Source organism: Anopheles coustani, chromosome 3 (assembly GCF_943734705.1).
Source record: "Anopheles coustani chromosome 3, idAnoCousDA_361_x.2, whole genome shotgun sequence".
Lineage (NCBI taxonomy): Eukaryota > Metazoa > Arthropoda > Insecta > Diptera > Culicidae > Anopheles > Anopheles coustani.
The window spans coordinates 45351740-45373305 of record NC_071288.1 but is presented as its reverse complement, the minus strand read 5'-3'; the positions used below and the strand labels follow the sequence as shown (position 1 = coordinate 45373305).

The following is a 21566-nucleotide window of genomic DNA, read 5'->3' as shown; positions in this document are numbered from 1 at the left end:
TTCACTTTAAAACAATGAACATTTTTGTTCGTTTTAAACCCAATGCTGATAATGCAATTTTTATTATTTTGTTAATTGATAATTCTTGTAAATAGTGAAACTGGTTTATTATATATATCCTTCAGATTGGCTGGTTGCTCAAAGACTAACTGATATGTTCGGGGTGTGCTTCTTTTATAGACAGCTTTCTAGATTGCTTTGATATCACCCCCTCTCAATCCGACATTCCTATTTTTTTCACTAAACATTTGAATTGGGTAGGGTCGAGAGATTTCGTAAATAAGTCTGCTAACTGATCACGAGTACCGATAGCTTCAACACTTAATTTTCCTTTTTCTATTAAATCTCTAATGAAGTGGTGTTTCACATCTATATGCTACACATCTAGTATCTACATCCGACCCTCAATCTGCATCAGCATAGCCTACAAGTGTTTCATCATTACTATTCTTGTGAAACTCTAGGCCAAGAGATTTAGTTCCGTTCAAATATCGTACAACTCGCTTTAGAACGATCCAATGTGTCGTGTCGTCTCTCTTTGTTAATTTCTGGAACATTCATTATAGATGAGTCTCTGGCAGAATATACCTTGAAATCTGAGAAATAGCCAGGTACTTGAAGCTTCCTTTCACTGCGCCTTAGCTGGTTACCATATTCTAATTCCATCTCATGTTCTTCCGATGAACAACATTCTTCGCCATCATCCAAATTTACATTCACCACTTCTTCATCCGGTATTGGTTCAACAACTGCAACGACTTCCCCCTCTTGCTTCGATGTTTCTAGGTTTGATTCCGTCAAATATTCCGCAAGCAAATCTTCTGTATTGATAAACACTTTTCTGTCTTGCTTGTCGAAACTATGAACTGCCTTGTTTTTGTTCGTGTCTATACTGTACGGAAAACAGGATTCGTCGAACCTTACATTTCGAGCGATGACCACTTTTCTTTTTCGACGATTCCAAAGGCGGATCCATTAGGAGCGTAACCAATCATTATACTCGTAACTTCCTCACTCTTGTCGTCCAACTTTTTTCGCAATTGAGTAGGAATCCACGCATACGCCTTACATCCAAAAATCCGTAGTTTTGACAAGTTTGGTTTCTCTCCAAACCAACATTCCGCCGGCGTTTTTTCTTCCGATATTGCTGCCGTTGGACTGCGGTTCATTAAATACACCGCTGTTGTAGCTGCTTCATACCACATCGATTTCGGCATCGAAGCATCTATCATCATAGTTCTTACTTTTTCCATCAATGTACGGTTAAAACGCCCAGCCACTCCATTCTGCTGAGGTGTGTATGCAACTGTAGACTCAATTTGTATACCTTTTTGCCGATAAAATTCTCGTTGCGCAATCGAGCCATATTCCCGACCTTGATCCACAGTCAGCTTTGATATTTTTGATCCAAATTGTGCGGTAACAAGTGCTTCATACTCCTTGAACTTTTCAAATACTTCCGATTTGTTCTTTAATGGATAGATCATCGCGAAGTGTGTTTTGTCATCAATGAACGACACATAGTACCTAGTCCCATCCCATGCTGGTGGATTGATAGGTCCGCACACATCTGAATGAATTCGTTCCAGAATTCGATTTGCTCTCGGTCGTGTTCCATGGAAAGTTTCGCGGCACTGCTTACCCTTTGCACAAGCGTAGCAAAATTCGCTTCTTCCTGGTTCGAACTTCACTCCCGTTACCAAATTCTTGCGCATAATTTTGTTCATTCCATCTTGGCTTAAATTGGCCCTAGACGACGATGCCATATGTTATTTTCTAGTTTGTTACACATGTTGGCAGTATGTCTGTCCACTCCGAGTACAAGTTCATACATGTTTCCTTTCACTGGCGCTGTAGCGATAATTTCATTATTCATTTTAATCACAGCTTGCTTCTTTCGGAACAAAACTTCTGCTCCTCCATCCGTTAACTTTTTTACGGATAATAAATTGTCGCGAAGGTCTTTTACATATAAAACATCACGAAAGTTCAATGGTACACCTTTTTTGCTAATGCCTTTAATTTCGTCAATTTCATGTGCTATTATATCAGTATCATCTTTGGCCACACTCAAAGATACTGGTGACGACAATTTCTTCACCAAGTCGAAAAATATCTTTCGATTTACCAAATGGTCACTCGCTCCGGAGTCCAATTTGAAATTGATGAAATTTTTCCCGTTCGTCTTAGTAGCCAAATCTTTTGCTAGCATGAAGCTGCAACCTTTATACTGAGTAGCAACATGACTTTTTCTCTTTCGGCAGTTCTTCTTCATGTGTCCTACCTGACCACAGTTGTGGCATTTTCCGTTAAATTTTCCAGCACGTTTGCTTCTAAACGATTTGTTCCCGGCAAACGCCATAGGTTTAACCTCATCCATACCGTTCTGACTGGCCACAGATTTTCTAGCGAAGGTTTCGCTTAATCTTGCCCACATATCCTTGGCGGTTCTCTGGTCCTGGACCACTTCTAGAACTTCATCTGCTAGGAATCCGACGATATAATTTTTTGCTCTGCGATCTGCTTCCGTGAACAATTTTGCACTAGCCGCCTCTGATGGCACATTTTCGTTGAGCGTTTGCAACACACCAGCCGCATCCAAGAACATCTTTACACGGAAACTCCAGTTTCCGTACCCGGGACCACCAGAATATTGTGGAATCCCGCGCGCAGCGTCTTTGTGGGTGCCCATAACCTCTTGTAAATAGTGAAACTGGTTTATTATATATATCCTTCAGATTGACTGGTTGCTCAAAGACTAACTGATATGTTCGGGGTGTGCTTCTTTTATAGACAGCTTTCTAGATTGCTTTGATATCAATAATCATTTTGTTTATTTTTTTTAATTTTGACATACAAAAGAAAAAATTCTACAACGATCGTTTGTAATAATTATAACCACTTTTTATTTATCCATTAAATAAGAACCACTGTTTCTTAACGTTTTAAACACATCATAGTTTTTCACTCTTCCGTAATTGTTAGCAGCCGCACCGCGTCGACCCAGCGGCTAGCAGAGAGCGATGGACCGACTGACACTCTCACTGACAGGAGGCTGTCAGTGGAGAAGTGTCCTGCGATGTAAAGAGGTGAAAAGGAGATCTCTTCTGATCGGCATCTCGAGCGGAGCGGACGCGTCGTCGTGACGGTCCGCCAGTTTTAATCTGTTATTAGTATCTTGTATTTTTAATGTGTTTATTATAATAAAGTTATTGTTTTATCACAAAACACAAAAGTGGCGACGAGGTAGAGAGACGATTGTACGCGGCAAATGAAAAAAAGGCGCACGGCACGTTGTTAAGTAAAGAGGTCAACGGTCGCGCATTACAAAAGTGCAATGGAGGCGCATCGTGAGCAGCAGCCATCGCGCGAGGTTAATGGCTCACATCGGCAAGCTGATCCTGAATCAAGCTGGATTCAGGAAATCTTCAAACAGCAGCGGGAAGCTATGCAGCAGCAGCAGCAAGCGTTCCTGAACCAGCAGGAGAAATTGGTGACGGAACTTTTTGCGGTTTTAAAAGCTAAAGAGCCGACGGACACGGCGAGAACGATCGAGTCTTTAGCGAACAACATTAAAGAATTCCAGTTCGACCGGGAAGATCGCGTAACCTTTACCGGATGGTACAGCAGGTACGAGGATTTATTCGAAAAGGACACGGAGGGGTTGGACGACGCCGCTCGTGTCAGGTTGTTACTGAGAAAGTTAGGACTGGCCGAGCATGAAAAATACGCAAGCCATGTGCTACCGGCAAAACCAAACGAATTCGATTTTAAAACCACGGTGGAAAAGTTGAAAAAGTTATTTGGTTCCCCAACGTCGAAGATTGAAAAATGTTTCCGTTGTTTGAATCTGCAAAAGCTACCAGATGAAGATTTTGTAATGTATTCGTGCCGAGTTAACAGAGCCGTTATCGAGTCCACAATGAACGGGATGTCGGAAGAAGAGCTGAAATGTCTAGTGTTCGTGTGTGGGTTGAAAGAGGAGTCCCACACAGAGACACGCATCCGGCTACTAAGCTGCCTGGAAGAAAGGAGAGTGCTTACCCTGGCCCAGATGACCGATGAATGCAAGCGTTTGGTCAGCTTAAAGCGTGACACCGCTATGATAGCTAAATCGGAGAAAAGTATTGCGGTTGTGCGAGACCTGAATTATAAATCAAAATTTTCCAGACCGCAAGAGAAAAAAGTAAAATGTTGGCTTTGTGGTGGAGGGCATTTCGCGCAAAATTGTCCGAAGAAGTCCCACAAATGCCAAAGATGCCACGTTATAGGGCATAAAGAAGGTTTTTGTGCATCAGCCCAAAGATGGCGCAATAAACGAAAGCAATCCATTAAAACGGTTCTAGTGAACACAGTGTACAGTGGCCGTCGTGGCCATGTAAATGTGATATTAGATCACACACCAGTGTCGATGATGGTGGACACGGGCGCTGAAATTAGTATCATTTCAAGAGATGTATGGTGCAACATGGGCAGGCCGACGCTGTGGCCGACTGGAATAAATGCCAGGTCAGCGTCCGGTAATTTGGTACAAATATTGGGTGAATTTAAATGTGCAGTTACGATTGGACGTCACCAGCAGCAGTGCCTAATAAGAGTTGCGAGTTGCAATCTGCTTTTGTTGGGAACGGACATAATGGACAAATTTGGTCTATGGGATGTCCCATTATCATCGATCTGCAACCAGATAAATGTTGTGCAGGATGCAGTTGCAAGTTTGAAAATATCGTTCCCGACACTCTTCGCACCGAAGCTTGGGTGTTGCGTTAAGGCAAAGATTAGTTTGGTCCTGAAGGAAGGAGTCAGTGCAATATTTCGTCCGAAGAGGCCAGTGGCTTATGCCATGCGACAAGCAGTGGAAGGAGAGTTGCATCGTTTGGAGAGTGAAGGTATCATCACTCCCGTCGAGTATTCTGAATGGGCGGCACCAATAGTTGTCGTACGGAAGGCGAATGGAACCATCAGAATTTGTGGTGATTACTCGACTGGTTTAAATGAAGCACTGATGTCACACCAATACCCGTTACCGCTGCCGGAGGAAATATTCGCTAATCTAAGCACCTGCTCTATTTTCAGCCAGTTAGATCTTTCCGATGCCTTTCTACAGGTAGAAGTGGCAGAGCAGAGTCGCGAGCTACTCACGGTTAATACACACCGCGGTTTATATAGGTATAACCGTTTGCCCCCAGGAGTAAAGGCAGCCCCAGGAGCTTTTCAACAGCTCATCGATACAATGCTGGCGGGGCTAGAAGGAGTAGCTGCGTACATGGACGATATTGTGATCGGAGGAAACACTGTGGATGCTCATGATCGGAATTTACGAGCGGTATTGCAGAGGCTTCAAGAATACGGATTTACGATAAGGCCAAGTAAGTGCAGCTTTAATCAGTCCCAAATAAGATACTTGGGTCATATTCTAGATGAAAAAGGATTGCGTCCGGACCCTGATAAAATAATGGCTATTACAAAACTTCAACCACCGACGGATGTATCAGGAGTGCGTTCCTTTTTGGGAGCTATTAACTTCTACGGCAAATTCGTTCGTAACATGCGGATGTTACGTCAGCCACTTGATGATCTTCTCAAGGAGGGTACTGCGTTCCAGTGGACTCAAAAATGTCAACATGCGTTTGAGCAGTTCAAGAAAATATTATCTTCAGATCTGCTGTTGACCCACTACAACCCGAAGCTTGAGATTATTGTGTCAGCAGATGCATCATCATTTGGAGTAGGAGCTACTATTGCCCATAAGTTCCCAGATGGCACCCTTAAAGTAGTTCAACATGCTTCGCGGGCATTGACAGCTGCAGAACAGAGATACAGTCAACCTGATCGTGAAGGACTTGCCATTATTTATGCTGTAACCAAATTTCATCGAATGATATTCGGCAGACATTTCCGGTTACAAACGGACCACCAACCACTTCTTCGGATATTTGGCAGTAAAAAAGGGATTCCAGTTTACACTGCGAATAGACTGCAAAGATTTGCATTGACATTACTTCTCTATGATTTTGACATAGAATATGTCCCTACAGAGAAGTTTGGAAATGCAGATGTATTATCCCGGCTAATAGACAGACATGAGAAGCCAGAAGAAGATTTCATCATCGCGAGCATGGAGTTGGAAAACGATATGGAAGCCCTAGTGAAGAATGCAGCGACGTTCTTACCGCTGTCATTCAATGATGTCGTTCGTGAGACTAGAAAGGATCCTGTACTTCGGTTAGTGCATGATTACGTCCAGAATGGGTGGCCAGCCAAAGTGGAAGGACAAGAGCTAGGAAGGTTCTTTGTAAGACGCGAGTCCCTTTCAACAGCGGAAAATTGCATCATTTTTGGAGAACGTCTAGTAATACCGGCATCGCAACGTCACAAGGTATTACAAATGATGCATATTGGGCACCCTGGAATTGAGAGGATGAAAGGAATAGCCAGAAGCTATGTTTATTGGCCACAAATCGATGCTGACATAGAGAGAATGGTTAAAACATGTAAATCATGTCTCTCTGTCGCAAAATCACCAGCGCATAGTACTCCAGTACAATGGCCAACGACTAGTGTGCCATGGCAGCGAATACACATAGATTATGCTGGTCCGATTGAAGGGGTATACTTTTTACTGGCCATAGATTCCTACTCGAAATGGCCTGAAATTGTACCAACTACACGTATTTCTGCTGCTGCAACTGTGGAGATTTTACGAGGATTGTGCTCCCGCCTCGGTATGCCGAGCTGTATTGTGAGTGACAACGGGAGGCAATTTACCAGTTCAGAGTTTGCGGATTTCTGCAATAGCAACGGGATTGAACACATCAGAATTGCACCGTACCACCCGCAGTCAAACGGGCAGGCAGAACGTTTTGTCGACACATTCAAGAGAGCGCTTAAGAAAATTAAGGAGGGGAAGAGGACGTTACAAGAAGCTCTAGACGTGTTTTTGCTTACATATAGGAGTACGCCCCATAAGCTTTTGCAAGAACATAAATCACCGGCAGAGTTGATGTTCGGGCGTAGAATACGTACGTGCCTCGAGCTACTCAGAATACCTCCAAAGCCTAAGCCTGGTTGTGATCAAACCCATCATAGAAGACGTTATAACATTGGTGACCTTGTATATGCCAAGGAGTACAAGCAGAACACGTGGAAATGGATCGCTGGAGAGATTGAACAACGTGTAGGAAAGGTGATGTACAAAATTTTGAAATCAACTGGTGGAAAGCAGGTTTCACACATTAACCAGTTGAGACCGCGATTAGCCGATAGCAGCAAACTTCTTGAGCAAAACCGAGATAGTCAGCAACCTTCGATGGCTTTGGATATATTGCTAGAGGCCTGGGACCTCAATGAATCCAAAACAGCGCTACCATGCACCCGTGATATTGAGCAACCTGTGATAGTTCCTGGTAGGGAATCGTCATCGTCATCACCGGCAACGTCGTCGTCATCATCATCATCACCGTCGTCACCGTCATTATCGTCGTCTCCTTGTGTGTTAACGTCTTCGTTTTCGTCCTCAGTGTCATCCCATTCTCGCCCACCAGAAGAATGTCCTGAAACACCGAGGTCCGCTAACTCCCCAGGATTTGCAACGGCAGATAGTAGATCACCATCTCCGGTACGGACGCTACGCCGATCTTCGCGAGTCCGAAGGCCGCCGCTGTGGATGGACCAGTATCGGCAGAATTAAAGAGGGGGGATGTTAGCAGCCGCACCGCGTCGACCCAGCGGCTAGCAGAGAGCGATGGACCGACTGACACTCTCACTGACAGGAGGCTGTCAGTGGAGAAGTGTCCTGCGATGTAAAGAGGTGAAAAGGAGATCTCTTCTGATCGGCATCTCGAGCGGAGCGGACGCGTCGTCGTGACGGTCCGCCAGTTTTAATCTGTTATTAGTATCTTGTATTTTTAATGTGTTTATTATAATAAAGTTATTGTTTTATCACAAAACACAAAAGTAATTTTCTGACCGTATCTTCAAAGTATTGTTTTACATAAGTAGGTTCCAACAGTTAACAACTAGATTTATACTCTTGTGATACATTACTTGTTTCTGAGTGCCTTTAAAAATATTTTATGGTAAAACTGGGAGCTTTTGAGAAGGTTCACTTTCAAAACTTATGATGTCTACTACACAAATTGATTGAATCAATCTGTAACTAGTGGTATAGAAATAGAGAACAATTCTAATTATCTTCAAAATAAATTAAAAAATTCAAAATAATTCAATAGCTTCCAGCTCCTTTTCCTTTTCGTAGAAGCTCATAATTTATAAATTTCCTTGTACTTCCGCATGTTTCACTTTTTACCAATGTTAAATTTCCTAGCACTTGACACTACCGCCCAAGCCGACGCCATGATTGTAACTGTTGGGAAAAATTTACGCGACCATCGTTATTTAATACATTCCAGTGTGGCGAGAGTTTCCTTTCGCCTTTTTTTACCTCCTTCATATTAACCCACAAACTACGATGCGAAAAACCAACTTTACCAATGAGTTTCGGCCGCTTCTGCCCTCCAGTCCCGCAGACTGATTCCTTCCGAGTGATGGCGACTTTTCCCAACAATTCCACATGAAAACGGCCGCAAGCGTAACGAGTATGTCTCACCCAGAAGCCCCAAGGGCAGGCAGGGTTGCGCTCGGATGCATCGCTAGTTCACATTTTCGGAACTTTCCTCCCCGCCACGTCACCACGTGGTGAGCTCTAGCGCCGCCAATGGGACCGACGGGGCTCAGCCGCTTTTTCCGATCCTGGAGAAATTTTCCAAAGTTAGTTAAATTTTCTCACCCAAAAACCCCGGCAAGAGCCAGAAGCACACCACCGTAACCGACCGTGTTGTTTTGTTTCCAAACCATTCCACTGAGCATGTGTGTGTGGGTGTGGGAGTGATGGACATCGGAACTAGTTGCCACCGATGCCACAATGACACCGCATTGTTTGGGGTAGAGAACTCGCTTCCTCTCGGTTAACGTGCACACACAGACACACACACACACACGAGCCCCATCAGATGGACAATGTGGTACCGGTTCCGGTTTCTACGGTACCGCGACGGAGTCCTCTTTCTTGGAAGAAACCTTCCGGCGCACTATGAAAATGGACGCAATGAAACATTCAAGCAGCGTGAAATATGTCGCGAAATCATTCAAATAGAGAGACTTCAATTGCCCCCACCTGTAACAATCTCGTCCTACCCGATGGCAATAGTTGCAACAACCTAATTAACCTCCGACAACCGCAGTGGATTCATAAAAGTTAAATGTATTCGTTCACATCATATGGAAGGAGGTGAGAAAACAAGTGAGTAGTGAAAAACTAAAGAGAGTATGACCACAAGCTTTTCCGCAACCCTCGGCCGATTCCCGCCGAAATCCACCTTCAACGGTTCGTTCTATATCAATTTGACGTAATGTCAGACGGAAAGGTTAAAGGGAACACCGGTTGCAAGGCGCATATTTAAGAGCACGGAAAACTTAAAACAGCGTGCGATAAATAGAGCTAGGGAATGGAAGGATCAGGTTGTTGTTATGCTGTTTACTTGTTTCGTGCCAAACCACATCCAACAAGCTTGTTGCCTACCCTTGCGCACTGTGGTTTGCATTTCCACCTTGCAAATTGTGGCCAGCCGGAGATTGTAGTGGTTTTCCGCATGGCTGCCGTGTGTTTGTGTGTAAGTGACCTTTAACCTTTTGCACACCGGCCAGTAGATCCCGCTCGGTTCCGAATTGCGACCGAGACCGACCGAGTGCTGCAGCGTACGAAAACGGGATGCACTTCAGGTCGGAGCACTCGAAATTCATTGCGCTCCAGCGTTCCAAAGGCGAACTCTGGCAGCTGCATGCCATTGGAGTAGGGATACTTCAACCCTCGCCGCAGGCCTGCTATCCACCCCGCCCCCTGTGCATCTCGGATGGTTCACGATCTCTATTGACGATGAACGGTCCTGCTTCCTGCAGGGAAAGCACTCTACGCCTGGGTTTCGGTAGCTCACGTCGCGATTTGCATCTGTGCACGTCACGGTTGTGCATAACGATAGCATAACCACGACGTCGTTTTTCATTACGATGCGGAGTATGGATGGGGTTAGGAATACTGTGTGCTGGTACCAGCATTCATCAATAGGGACATCCCGAAAATGGTTGCTAAAAATAACCAACCTCTCCATGGCGAGCGAGTGAGTGAGAAAAGCGCCTACACAACACGAAGTCGTATTAAGTTGAATAAATCGAATCTCATATTAGTATATTTCGAATCGGATTCGCATTATGCATAAACAATGTACGAGCAATGTTTATTCTTTGTTGCATATGATGCCGATTAAGAATGTAATACGATTTTCTTTATGCATACGTATAGATGAACGAACCATGTACGGCTGATGTATATCGTAAGTCGTATATGATGCCAACTTAGAAAATATGCGACTAAACATATACATTTTGAACAATGTACGGTTAGCGCCTCCACTTTTGTACGTATAGGCATTATTTTTGCATCATTTACGATTCAATCATATTGCATAGAAGTACGATTATTTCAAGTTGATATTCGATTTACATGCATACGTGTTGTGTGGGCGGGTACACTTTTGGAACCTCGCAAAGGGCAAGGAACTACTTCCAATAGCGTACGTCTACCACTGCACCGGTGCTGTGGAAAACTCGAATGGATGTCTCACGACACGAAACGCCAAACCACTAAACGGTTCATTATGACGTAGTTCAGTAGTAATGGTAATAGAAGTAGTAGCAGTTTACGGGATCTCAACTCCTGCCCGGAACGCAAAGTAATATACGGTTAAAAGTAACGCCCGGTGAAGCCGAAAGGGCCCTTCTTACATAAGAGTTTCAGTGAAACAGGACTACGTTTTAAGGTGATTAGGAACAACGTGGCGCTACCGGTTAAGCTACACACATTGGATCGTACAGTCGATGGTTTCGAAAAGATTTAGTCGCACTCTCGATGGCTAGTGGTACGCTTTGTTGAATGGGTTGCTTGTGCCTTCTTCCTCGATGTTAGAGTGCACTTGCTAGCTCGGTCGAGTGTACATGAACCAACGCTCATCTTTCGTTATATTATGAAGTACTCACTGGTAGTAAGTGTCCACTCCCATAATTGCATACCAGTCACCAAAATCCCATACCAATGTAGAAAGTACCGGTCGTACCAAAAATCAGGTATTATGAACCATTGAATGCCATCCATTTGAATTTTAAAAGTCAAAAACAGAAAATCTTCCTACAAGAGCCGATCGTCCTCTGTACGAAAAACTCCATTTTACGATGTTGTAAGCTGAGAAAAAGATCTGAAGATCTATGCACATCGCAAACATATTAAAAACTATCCTTTTTAACTTCATAAACCGAACCTGATATAAGTTAATCTTGTATCGTAACTTTATGCAAATTTTGAGATGAAAGTGGCTTCTAGAATTGGTTAAAAATCATTAACCCTCGAAGAATAGATTACTTCAAAGGGAACAAACTAAGGCTTGGTTCATTTAGAAATGGGGCAGTTTGTTTGAATGATAGCGGAGCCCTCCCGTGCACAAAAATGGACAATTTTTACACCGTTTGGTGACAAAAGTATATACTTTAGTTGGTCAAATTTTCACGCAATTTAGTTATTCCTGGTCCAAGATATTTTGACATGCAAGAGGAGAAGCGAAAACTAATTGTGCACAACTATCTGCAGAATCTATCAGTGTCATCTCGGGAGCTAGCAAAACGGTTAAGTTTGTTAAATCGACCGTCGCGTGAGTGATTAAAAAGTACAAGAAAAAACAGACGGCTGCCCGGAAGGTGCAAACTGAGCGATGGAGTGGAACCGTGAATCGTCAATTGCGAGTGTTACAAAGTAACACTGGCCGACGACTTTTAAACTAGATTGGTATCCACGCGGTAGTGGAATCGAGTAGTAAACAATAGTGACAGGCAGTGACAGGCAGGGTTTATAGAGTAAGAGAGGTCAAAGAAACACTCCTTAACTGCTTACCTTGGTTGGGCGAAATTTCGCCCGATCAAGATGCGCGCATGATGGCCCCGATGGGCATTTTGAAAATGAACCGGCCATCGCGAAACGGCCATCGCGATACGGAGAGTATAAATATAAGATACGAAGGGAAGCGGTTCCTTTTCTTGATTCGACTGTGAAGATAGCCCGAATAAACACCGCGTTTTTTAAAACGCTTGCAACACAAAGTAGCGTTGTTAATATACGGTTGGGGGCATCGTTCACATTTTTTAAAAAACGCGCGTAGTGGTTCCCGTTGAACGGGATAAGTAATAAGGAAACCCGCGAGTGTTTTCCGTCGAACGGGAGGTGATAAGTTCACGCGATTGAGTCGCGACTACACCCAGGAACATTCGCCGTTCGAGGTAAACGCGATTGAGTCGCATAGTGACCAGAAGGATCATTCGCGGATCGTGTTACAAACCTACGAGAAAAGTGATGTTCCGTCCAGTGGCCCCGCGCACCGAGGAGCTCGTTGGTACAGGGCAGGAGCAGCATCCGCCCGCCACCGAGAGGCCACCAAGCAGGAGAAGTGTGCAGCCGGCCACTTCGGACCCGTTGGCCAGCTCAACGATCATGCGGCCCGCCACGGAAAGGCCAACGTCAAGAGGGTCATCCGTGAGCGAAGTGGACGAGTTAGTGCGGAGAGCTCGGTACGCCAAGCGTGAGCTAGCGGCCGTGATGAAGGAGCTTGGCGACATCGTCATTGACTCAGCGTCGTCTATCGCGGATGAGCTCGACGACGAATACAGAGCGATGGATGTTGAATGTGAAAATGCGCGCGCGCGAAGCGCGCCAGGCGAGCATGGCGGCATACTGGAGAAAGTGCGCCATCACGAACAGATCCGCCATCGCGGTTTAAGTGCTGCAGCCGCACACTCCAATGTAGCGCTGGAAGCGGAATTCAAACGGATCGACGAGCAGTGTGAGCAACGAATGCTCGAAGAAAAATTGCGCGTCATAGAGGAGTGCGAAAAGCGTCGGCAGGAGGAAAAACGACGCCTACTTCACGCCTCACTCCGGCAGTCTACGCGCGTCACTGCGAGGCAGCCGGAACCAGCAGTGAACGGAAGCCACTCCGAAAGCTTCGAGCTGCTGAACCAAAGCCAACTTTCGGCAAGAAAGTGCACGAGCCGAGAGTTGCCAACGTTCTCCGGGGACCCGCAGGAGTGGTCGGTGTTTATTGCCAACTATAAACACTCTACGGCCATCTGCGGGTACACCAACGAGGAGAACTTACTTCGACTTCAGCAGTGCCTTAAGGGGAAGGCACGGGACGCCGTGGAAAGTTGCTTATACCATCCGTCAAGCGTACCGGAGGCAATCGACATCCTGACAGAGTGCTATGGCCGCCCGGAGCTCATTGTGGAGTCGTTGATGACCAAAATTCGACGGATGCCACCACCAAAGGACGACCGATTTGACACCCTGGTCGATTACGGTGTCGCGGTCAGGAACCTGTGTGCGGCGATGAAGAGCTGCGGTCTACAGGAGTATCTCAGCGGAGGATCGCTGTTGAACGAGCTGGTGGAGAAGCTGCCACCGACGGTGAGGCTGAACTGGTTTTACCAACGGAACATCAACGGGGGGGCAACACTGTTGGCCTTCAACGATTGGATGAAGGAGCTAGTCAGCGCAGCTTGCCAGGGTGTTAAGCCAATCTCCCGGGACTTACAACGCGAAGGTGGTGGTCGCTCAGGCCACCCGCGTAAGTACGCTAACGTAAACGTCCATGTCTCAGGTCAGTCTGCAGAGCCCGTCACCGAGAATCATGGGGAACCCTGTTCCGGGTGTTCAGGGAAGTGTTCCAGTCTGGCAGAGTGCGGCAAATTTCTCGGCATGGACGTCAATTCGAGATGGCGGTACATCAAGACCCACGCCGTGTGCAGAACCTGCCTGAAGAAACATCCGCGTTTCTGTCGTGTGGATGTGTTGTGCGGTGTGAACGGGTGTAACCGACGGCACAACAAGCTGCTCCACGACGAGGATTTTGTACGAGAACGCCAGTCAGGAAGAGCCGCCGAGAAAACGATGAGCTGCAACCTCCACGCTGGTCCGTATGATGGTGTGCTCCTCAAATACATCCCGGTGACGCTGCACGGAAAGGGCAGAACCATCAATACGCTCGCACTGTTGGATGACGGTTCGACGGCGACCTTTATGGACCACTCGTTGGTGGAAGAGCTGGGTCTTGTCGGACAACCCCGTCCGCTCTGTATCTCCTGGACGGGAAACCAAGGACGTCGAGAGGAGCAATCGGTTCGGACAACAAGGCTCTAAAGAGGTAAAGATGGCATCGGTAAATGCCCACATCTGTCCGTGTAACAAAGAAAGAGATGATAGAATAAACATGGCATTGAAAGACTACTTCACGCTAGAGTCACTTGGAATATACCGACCGACTACAAGTTTACGTTCGCGGGATGAGGAACGCGCGCTGATGTTGCTTGGAACCAGCGTTCACTTAAAGGATAATCGCTATGAGGCTGGTCTGCTGTGGAAGTACGAGGATGTTAAGTTACCTGATAGCCGAGCAATGGCCCTAAAACGACACGAGTGTCTCGAAAGAAAATTGCGAAGAGATCCCGACCTGGCTAAAGCAATGCACAACAAGATCGTGGAGTACGAGCAGAAAGGGTACGTCAGAAAGCTCACTCCCGAGGAGCAGGTTACTCGAACGCCAAACGACTGGTACCTGCCGATCTTCCCGGTGACCAATCCGAATAAGCCTGGGAAGATTCGAGTAGTGTTCGATGCGGCGGCAAAGGCGAACGGAGTAAGCCTAAACTCCATGCTACTCACCGGCCCGGACCAATTGGTGAGTCTACTCATGGTCCTGTTTAAGTTCAGAGAGTACAAGGTGGCAGTGACGGGAGATATCCGCGAGATGTTCTTCCAGGTAGACATGAACCCTCGCGACCAGCGCAGCCAAATGTTCTTATGGAACGACGGGAAACTCGGTAGCGACCCACAGCATTACGTACTACAAGTGATGACATTCGGTGCCGCGTGTTCACCCAGCACCGCGCACTACGTCAAGAACGTAAATGCGGAAAGGTTCGAGGCTACACTACCCAAAGCTGTGGAGTGTATAAAGTACGAGCATTACGTGGACGACATGCTCGCGAGCGTAGAAACAGAGCAAGAAGCCATAAATCTAGCCCGTGACGTCCAGTATATACACTCCCAAGGCGGGTTTGAGATACGGAATTGGCTGTCCAATTCCACCATGGTGAAAATATTATTGAATGGCAACGAGAACAACGGAGTGGACATTCCTGTCGAGAGCGAAATGTCAACGGAAAAGGTCCTTGGAATGTGGTGGAACACAGCGACGGACGTGTTCACGTTTAAAATATTCCCGAGGTACGATCCACGAGTGCTGCTTGGTGAGCGAGCACCTACGAAGAGGATAGTACTAAAAACGCTTATGGCAATTTATGATCCCTTGGGGCTAATAGGAAACTTCCTCATGTATCTGAAGATACTTCTACAGGAGTTTTGGCGCGCTAAGAGCCCATGGGATGACGAGGTTATCGGACACCTCGCCGTTAAGTGGCAAATCTGGGTAACCGCGTTGCCCAATGTTCAAAGAGTCAGCGTCCCAAGGTGTTATCGGAGTAAGACGACGGCCAACGCAGAAAGAGTAGAGCTCCACATGTTCTGCGACGCCAGTGAAAATGGGGCATCAGCCGTCGCCTACCTACGATTCGAGGAAAACGGTGTGATCGAGTGCGCCCTAGTAGGCTCAAAGACGAAGGTGGCCCCTATTACGTTCGTTTCCATCCCACGACTCGAACTTCAGGCCGCAGTCATAGGTGCCCGCTTAGCAGGGACGATACAGTTATCCCACCGAATTGCTATAACTCACCGATTCCTCTGGACGGATTCGCGCACCGTTATGAGTTGGTTGCTATCCGACCATCGCCGATACAGCCAGTTCGTGGCAGTTAGGGTCAGTGAGCTACTAGATACTACAAACCCGGAAGAGTGGAACTGGCTATCTACACGGCTCAACGTAGCGGATGAAGGAACAAAATGGCAAAAGCCACCAGACCTCAGCCCCTCGAGTAGGTGGTTCCGTGGGCCTGATTTCCTATGGGAACCAAAGGATCAGTGGCCCATAGTCGAACAAAAACCCGGAGAGACAAGCGAGGAGATTCGACATAGCCTGCTACATCACACAGTCACGACGCCAAATATCGAGTTCACCAGATTCTCAAAGTGGCAACGGCTACTAAGGGCGGTAGCTTATGTATACCGCTTTTTGGGAAATTGCAGGAAGGGCATAGCCAAAGAGCATAAACAACTTGATAGCCTGACGCATGAAGAGCTGGAGCGTGCAGAAAACGCAATTTATCGAGATGTACAAAGATCTGAGTATGCCGACGAGATACATGTACTCAGCAGTAAAGAATGTGTGAAGCATCCTTGGAAGCGACCACTGCAGAAATCGAGCCCGCTGTATAAGCTAAGCCCGATGCTGGATGTGAATGGAGTGCTACGCATCAAAGGCAGGATCGAGAAATGTGTATGGGTCGGCGAGGATACCAAGCGCCCCATAATTCTCCCCCGACGGCACTACGTCACTGAACTGCTGATTAACAGTTACCACAGCAAGTACAAGCACGCCAATCACCAAACAGTCGTCAATGAGGTCCGCCTTAAGTATCACATCCCGCAGCTCAAGGCCACGTACAACCAGGTAAGGCACCGATGCCAATACTGCAAGGTAAAGTGTACGCTCCCTCAAAACCCCGCAATGGGAAATCTGCCGCCCCAGCGACTAGCAGCATTTCAGCGACCGTTCTCGTACACCGGAATTGACTACTTCGGTCCGATGCTAGTCTCAGTGGGGAGAAGAGCTGAAAAACGGTGGGGAGTCATATTTACGTGCCTGACAACGCGAGGGATCCACATCGAAATTGCACATAGCCTCTCTACAGATTCCTGCATATTTGCGATCCGCAACTTTATCACGAGGAAGGGAATGCCTCTCGAGTTCATCAGTGATCGAGGCACAAACTTCGTAGGAGCCTCACGTGAGCTACGGGAAGCGATGGCAGCAGTGGATCAAGAGCGCCTGATGACAGAATTCGTCCAACCTACAACGAAATGGATTTTTAATCCACCTGCTGCGCCACATTTCGGAGGATCATGGGAACGACTGGTACAATCAATTAAGAAAACGCTTACCAAACTGGCCCTTCCACATAACCCGTCCGACGAGCTGCTACGAGCTAGTTTGAGTGAAGTGGAGTTGATTGTAAACTCGCGACCGTTGACAGACGTACCAGTTGAAGATGAAGCCGAAGCCCCACTAACTCCCAATCACTTCATTTTAGGGAGTTCCAACGGTAGTAAACCAGCAGTGCCATTTGACGACACGCCGCCGTCGCTCCGGAGGTCATGGAAGTCAGCACAACAGTTCGCAGATCTTTTCTGGAATAGATGGGTTACCGAGTACTTACCCCATCTGACGAGGAGGACTAAATGGCACAAATCCACTAAACCAATTGAGGAGGGAGACTTAGTCCTCGTAGCGGATACAAACAACCCTCGGAACAGCTGGCCACGGGGGCACGTGATAAAAACATACCGATCCGCGGATGGGCAAGTACGACGCGTGCAAGTTAAAACTTTGAGCGGAATAATCGAACGGCCGGCCGTCAATATCGCTGTGTTAGATGTCGGCCAGAAACAGGGGTAGGCCACTTCACGTAGCATACCGGTGGGGAGAATGTTACAAAGTAACACTGGCCGACGACTTTTAAACTAGATTGGTATCCACGCGGTAGTGGAATCGAGTAGTAAACAATAGTGACAGGCAGTGACAGGCAGGGTTTATAGAGTAAGAGAGGTCAAAGAAACACTCCTTAACTGCTTACCTTGGTTGGGCGAAATTTCGCCCGATCAAGATGCGCGCATGATGGCCCCGATGGGCATTTTGAAAATGAACCGGCCATCGCGAAACGGCCATCGCGATACGGAGAGTATAAATATAAGATACGAAGGGAAGCGGTTCCTTTTCTTGATTCGACTGTGAAGATAGCCCGAATAAACACCGCGTTTTTTAAAACGCTTGCAACACAAAGTAGCGTTGTTAATATACGGTTGGGGGCATCGTTCACAGCGAGTGAGAGCCATTTGGAAAATCCAAGCTAACCCAAATATCTCGGACTATAATTTGGCCAAAAATCTTAACGCCGACCGCTCTTCCGAACGGCAAATCCAACTTCAAGAAGGCTTTAAGTGTTTTCGAGTTAGTAAACATCCAAATTGAAACTTAAAACAAAAAACAATGGTCAAAAACCCGGCTCGGAAGCTGTACGATCAGGTGCCGACCAAACCGCATGGTTGCATTTTCATGGACGATGAAACCAACGTGAAAGCTGATTTAAGTATTCATGGATGAAAAAAAAACATAAAATTCGTGATTCACAGTACAGTCGATGGTTAACGTTTACGGACGCAACACTATTCGTGATACGTTTTGAACCAAGAATGTATTTAAACAATCAAAATAATGTGTAATAATTTTGCCAGCCAAATAAAACTTTATCGCGAACAAGCCATAAAAATATTAACGATTCCGCTGGTACGATCGACTCATGAGTTTGCCTTGTTACCAAATCCATTCCACGCAGGTTCCTCGCCATCTGGTGGCCACTGAAGCTGCAGATCACGAAGCGGCGGGCCCGGTTCATGATCGTGTGCATCTGGATCATCGCGCTCGGTTCGACCGTACCGTGGGCGCTGTTCTTCGAGCTCGTCCCGATCATCCCGGAGGCGCCCGACATCAAGCTGTGCGTCGAAGTGTGGCCACCCGGCACGGACGGGGCGCTCTACTTTCTGCTAGCGAATCTTGTTGCCTGTTATCTGCTGCCGATGACGCTTATCACCATCTGCTACATCCTGATCTGGATCAAGGTAGGCTCTGGATGGCGCACTCGTGCGTTCGCGCTGCTTTAGCTTCATCATTTTTGATACCCCCTCCGTTCGGCAGGTCTGGCGCCGCTCGATTCCAGGCGACTCCAAGGACGCCCAGATGGACCGGATGCAGCAGAAGTCCAAAATCAAAGTTGTTAAAATGCTTGTTGTCGTTGTTATACTGTTTGTCCTCTCCTGGTTACCTCTGTACGTTATCTTCGCCCGCATCAAGCTGGGCGGTGCACTCGAGAGCAGCGAGGAGGAGCTGCTGCAGATCGCGACCCCGATCGCGCAGTGGCTCGGCGCGTCCAACTCCTGCATCAATCCGATCTTGTACGCGTTCTTCAACAAGAAGTACCGCAAGGGCTTTGCGGCGATCATCCGGTCGCGCAAGTGCTGCGGCAGACTGCGGTAAGGAGTTGCGAGCCCCCGAGCGCCACTGGTGTTGTTTGAAACTGACTCATTTGTTGTTCTCTTCAGGTACTACGAAACTGTCGCCATTGCGTCCTCGTCGACCAGTACGCGCAAATCGTCGCATTATCACAACGGCAGCAAGCGGGCCGGCGGCAGTCCGTCGGTCAAGTCGGCCGACGTGGTGTCGTACATCTATGAGGAGAAGGGCGGCCGGAAGCATCATGCCATCTCCAAACAGAACAGCGACCTCTCGCGGCACATGCTGCTCAAGCAGGACAGCAGCATCTCGCGCCAGTCGCTGCTGCTCAAGCAGGACAGTGTGGCATCCCGATCAGGTGCGATCTCCGTCGCTCGATTCTCACCATCGCCCGAGCACTAACTTTCCCTCTTCCGATGTCTATCCTTCTTCCCCCTCGCTAGCGATCCTGTATCGGCAGGATAGTGACAACTCGAGGCAGATGCTGCTCAAGCAGGACAGCAATGGGTCGCGGGACATGCTGTCGAAGCAGTGCTCCGCCTCGGACTCGATCTCGCGCCAGGACTCGCAGATATCCTACATCGATCCACCGCGCAAGGGCATCCTGTGCAAGCAGGACACGCAGATCTCGTACATCGAGCACAGCAACGGTGGCGTAGGCGTCGGCGGCGTCCTGGGAACCCCCGCCAGTAAGAAGTACTCGGCGTCCCTGTCCTCCCAGGACAGCGTGCTCTCGATCATCGAGCACAAGCGCCACAAGCTGGTCAAGCAGGACTCGATCTTCTCGTTCAACGAGCCCAAATCAGGTAAGCTGCTGCCCGCTTCGTGGCGAGTGCGCGGCGGACGGCGCCCACCACCATCCCAGAAACATCCTGCTCGAACTCACCCTCCCGCACGTCCGGCTGCACGCCACCATGCACGAACGCACGCATGCACGCACCCAATCACCTCGCCCATCCCGACCGCCAACAGCCACTGTTGCGCGTCGGCCATTTTGTGCGCAGTTGGGCCCCTGGAGGGGGGCGCCAGTCGCCCGGTCGGGTCAGATCCGCGGGGTCCGGTGGACGTGAAGCTCAATGTAAACACCAATGCTGATGACGTTGTTGATGTTAATGTTGATGATGATGATGATGATGATGATAATGATGATATGAATGTCGATGTCGATATGAATGCGAATGTCAATGTTAGTGTTAGCGATAGCATAACTGATAACTGCATCCCCGCACCGTACCCACCTGCACCTCCACCAACACCCACACCACTCACACCACCACCACCACCGCATGCCATTGTAGTTGGAAGATCCCCCCGGGCGCGATACGCGGGATCGCTGGGTGTCATATCAGAGTCGCACGCCACCCATTTCCCACGCAGCAGCGCCGCTGACAGTAGTAGCTGTGCCGCTATTAGTAGGCCCGAACTTAGCTTAGGTAGTGTGCACGACCGTAGTGCATGCAGCGCATGTATCCTCCAGCAAGCACCGGCCGCGCGGACCCAAGAGCGGCGTCGGCGGCGCTGGTTCCCCTTCGGCGGCACACGCTGGTCGTCACCCGTCGGCGAGGAACGGCGGCACCAGCACCATCATCAGCACCACCACCACCAGCACCGACCGCAGTGCCACCCGGCGGCCACTAGCGAACTGAGCGCCACTAATCCGCCCCATCCGTTGTTGTTCTTGCTAATTGTAGTGTACGAGAGTGCGACGCCGGCCCCGTTCAAGCGGCACCAGCTGGTGAAGCAGCACTCGGTGATCTCGTTCGCCGACCAGCGGCGGGGCGGCAGCCTCACCAAGCAGGACTCCGTCACCACCATCCACCGGGCGGGCAATGGCGAGGGCCCGTACATATCGTCCATCCTGAAGAAGACCGACTCGCAGTGCAGCTCCGCGTCGCCGGTGCGCAAAAACATTGGCTTTTTCGAAGGCTAATGTGCGAGACGGAGGAGGTAGCTTACGTTCTATGAGAAGAACACGTAGATATAGGGCAGAGCGGGTCGTTTGCAATAAGGGAAACCAACTGGAAAGCAACATTCGCACCATGCAATAACGCACAAAACCCAAATGGGCAACAGGCAAGCATCACACCGAGGTTTTTCGGGTAAAATCCCTCTGATTTTTTTTTCCGTTTCGCACCTTTTTTCCTCCTACAGCACTTTTTGTGAATCCTCGAGGTTGGAAAATTGCTAATTTATTTTCTAATGTATACGAGAGATGAAAATTATTCTATGGCA

General features: G+C 47.9%; 1 protein-coding gene across 1 annotated transcript in view; it reads left to right on the top strand.

The window, feature by feature from the left end:
* LOC131259312 (neuropeptide SIFamide receptor-like) overlaps positions 1-21264 on the top strand; it is a 104916-nt gene extending 83652 nt beyond the window's left edge. The window contains exons 4-8 of the mRNA XM_058260769.1: positions 18661-18943; positions 19020-19354; positions 19424-19692; positions 19778-20140; positions 21026-21264. Of these exons, the coding sequence (XP_058116752.1) occupies positions 18661-18943; positions 19020-19354; positions 19424-19692; positions 19778-20140; positions 21026-21264 (1489 nt within the window). The remainder of the gene's footprint in view (positions 1-18660; positions 18944-19019; positions 19355-19423; positions 19693-19777; positions 20141-21025) is intronic.
* The last annotated feature ends 302 nt before the right edge of the window (positions 21265-21566 follow it).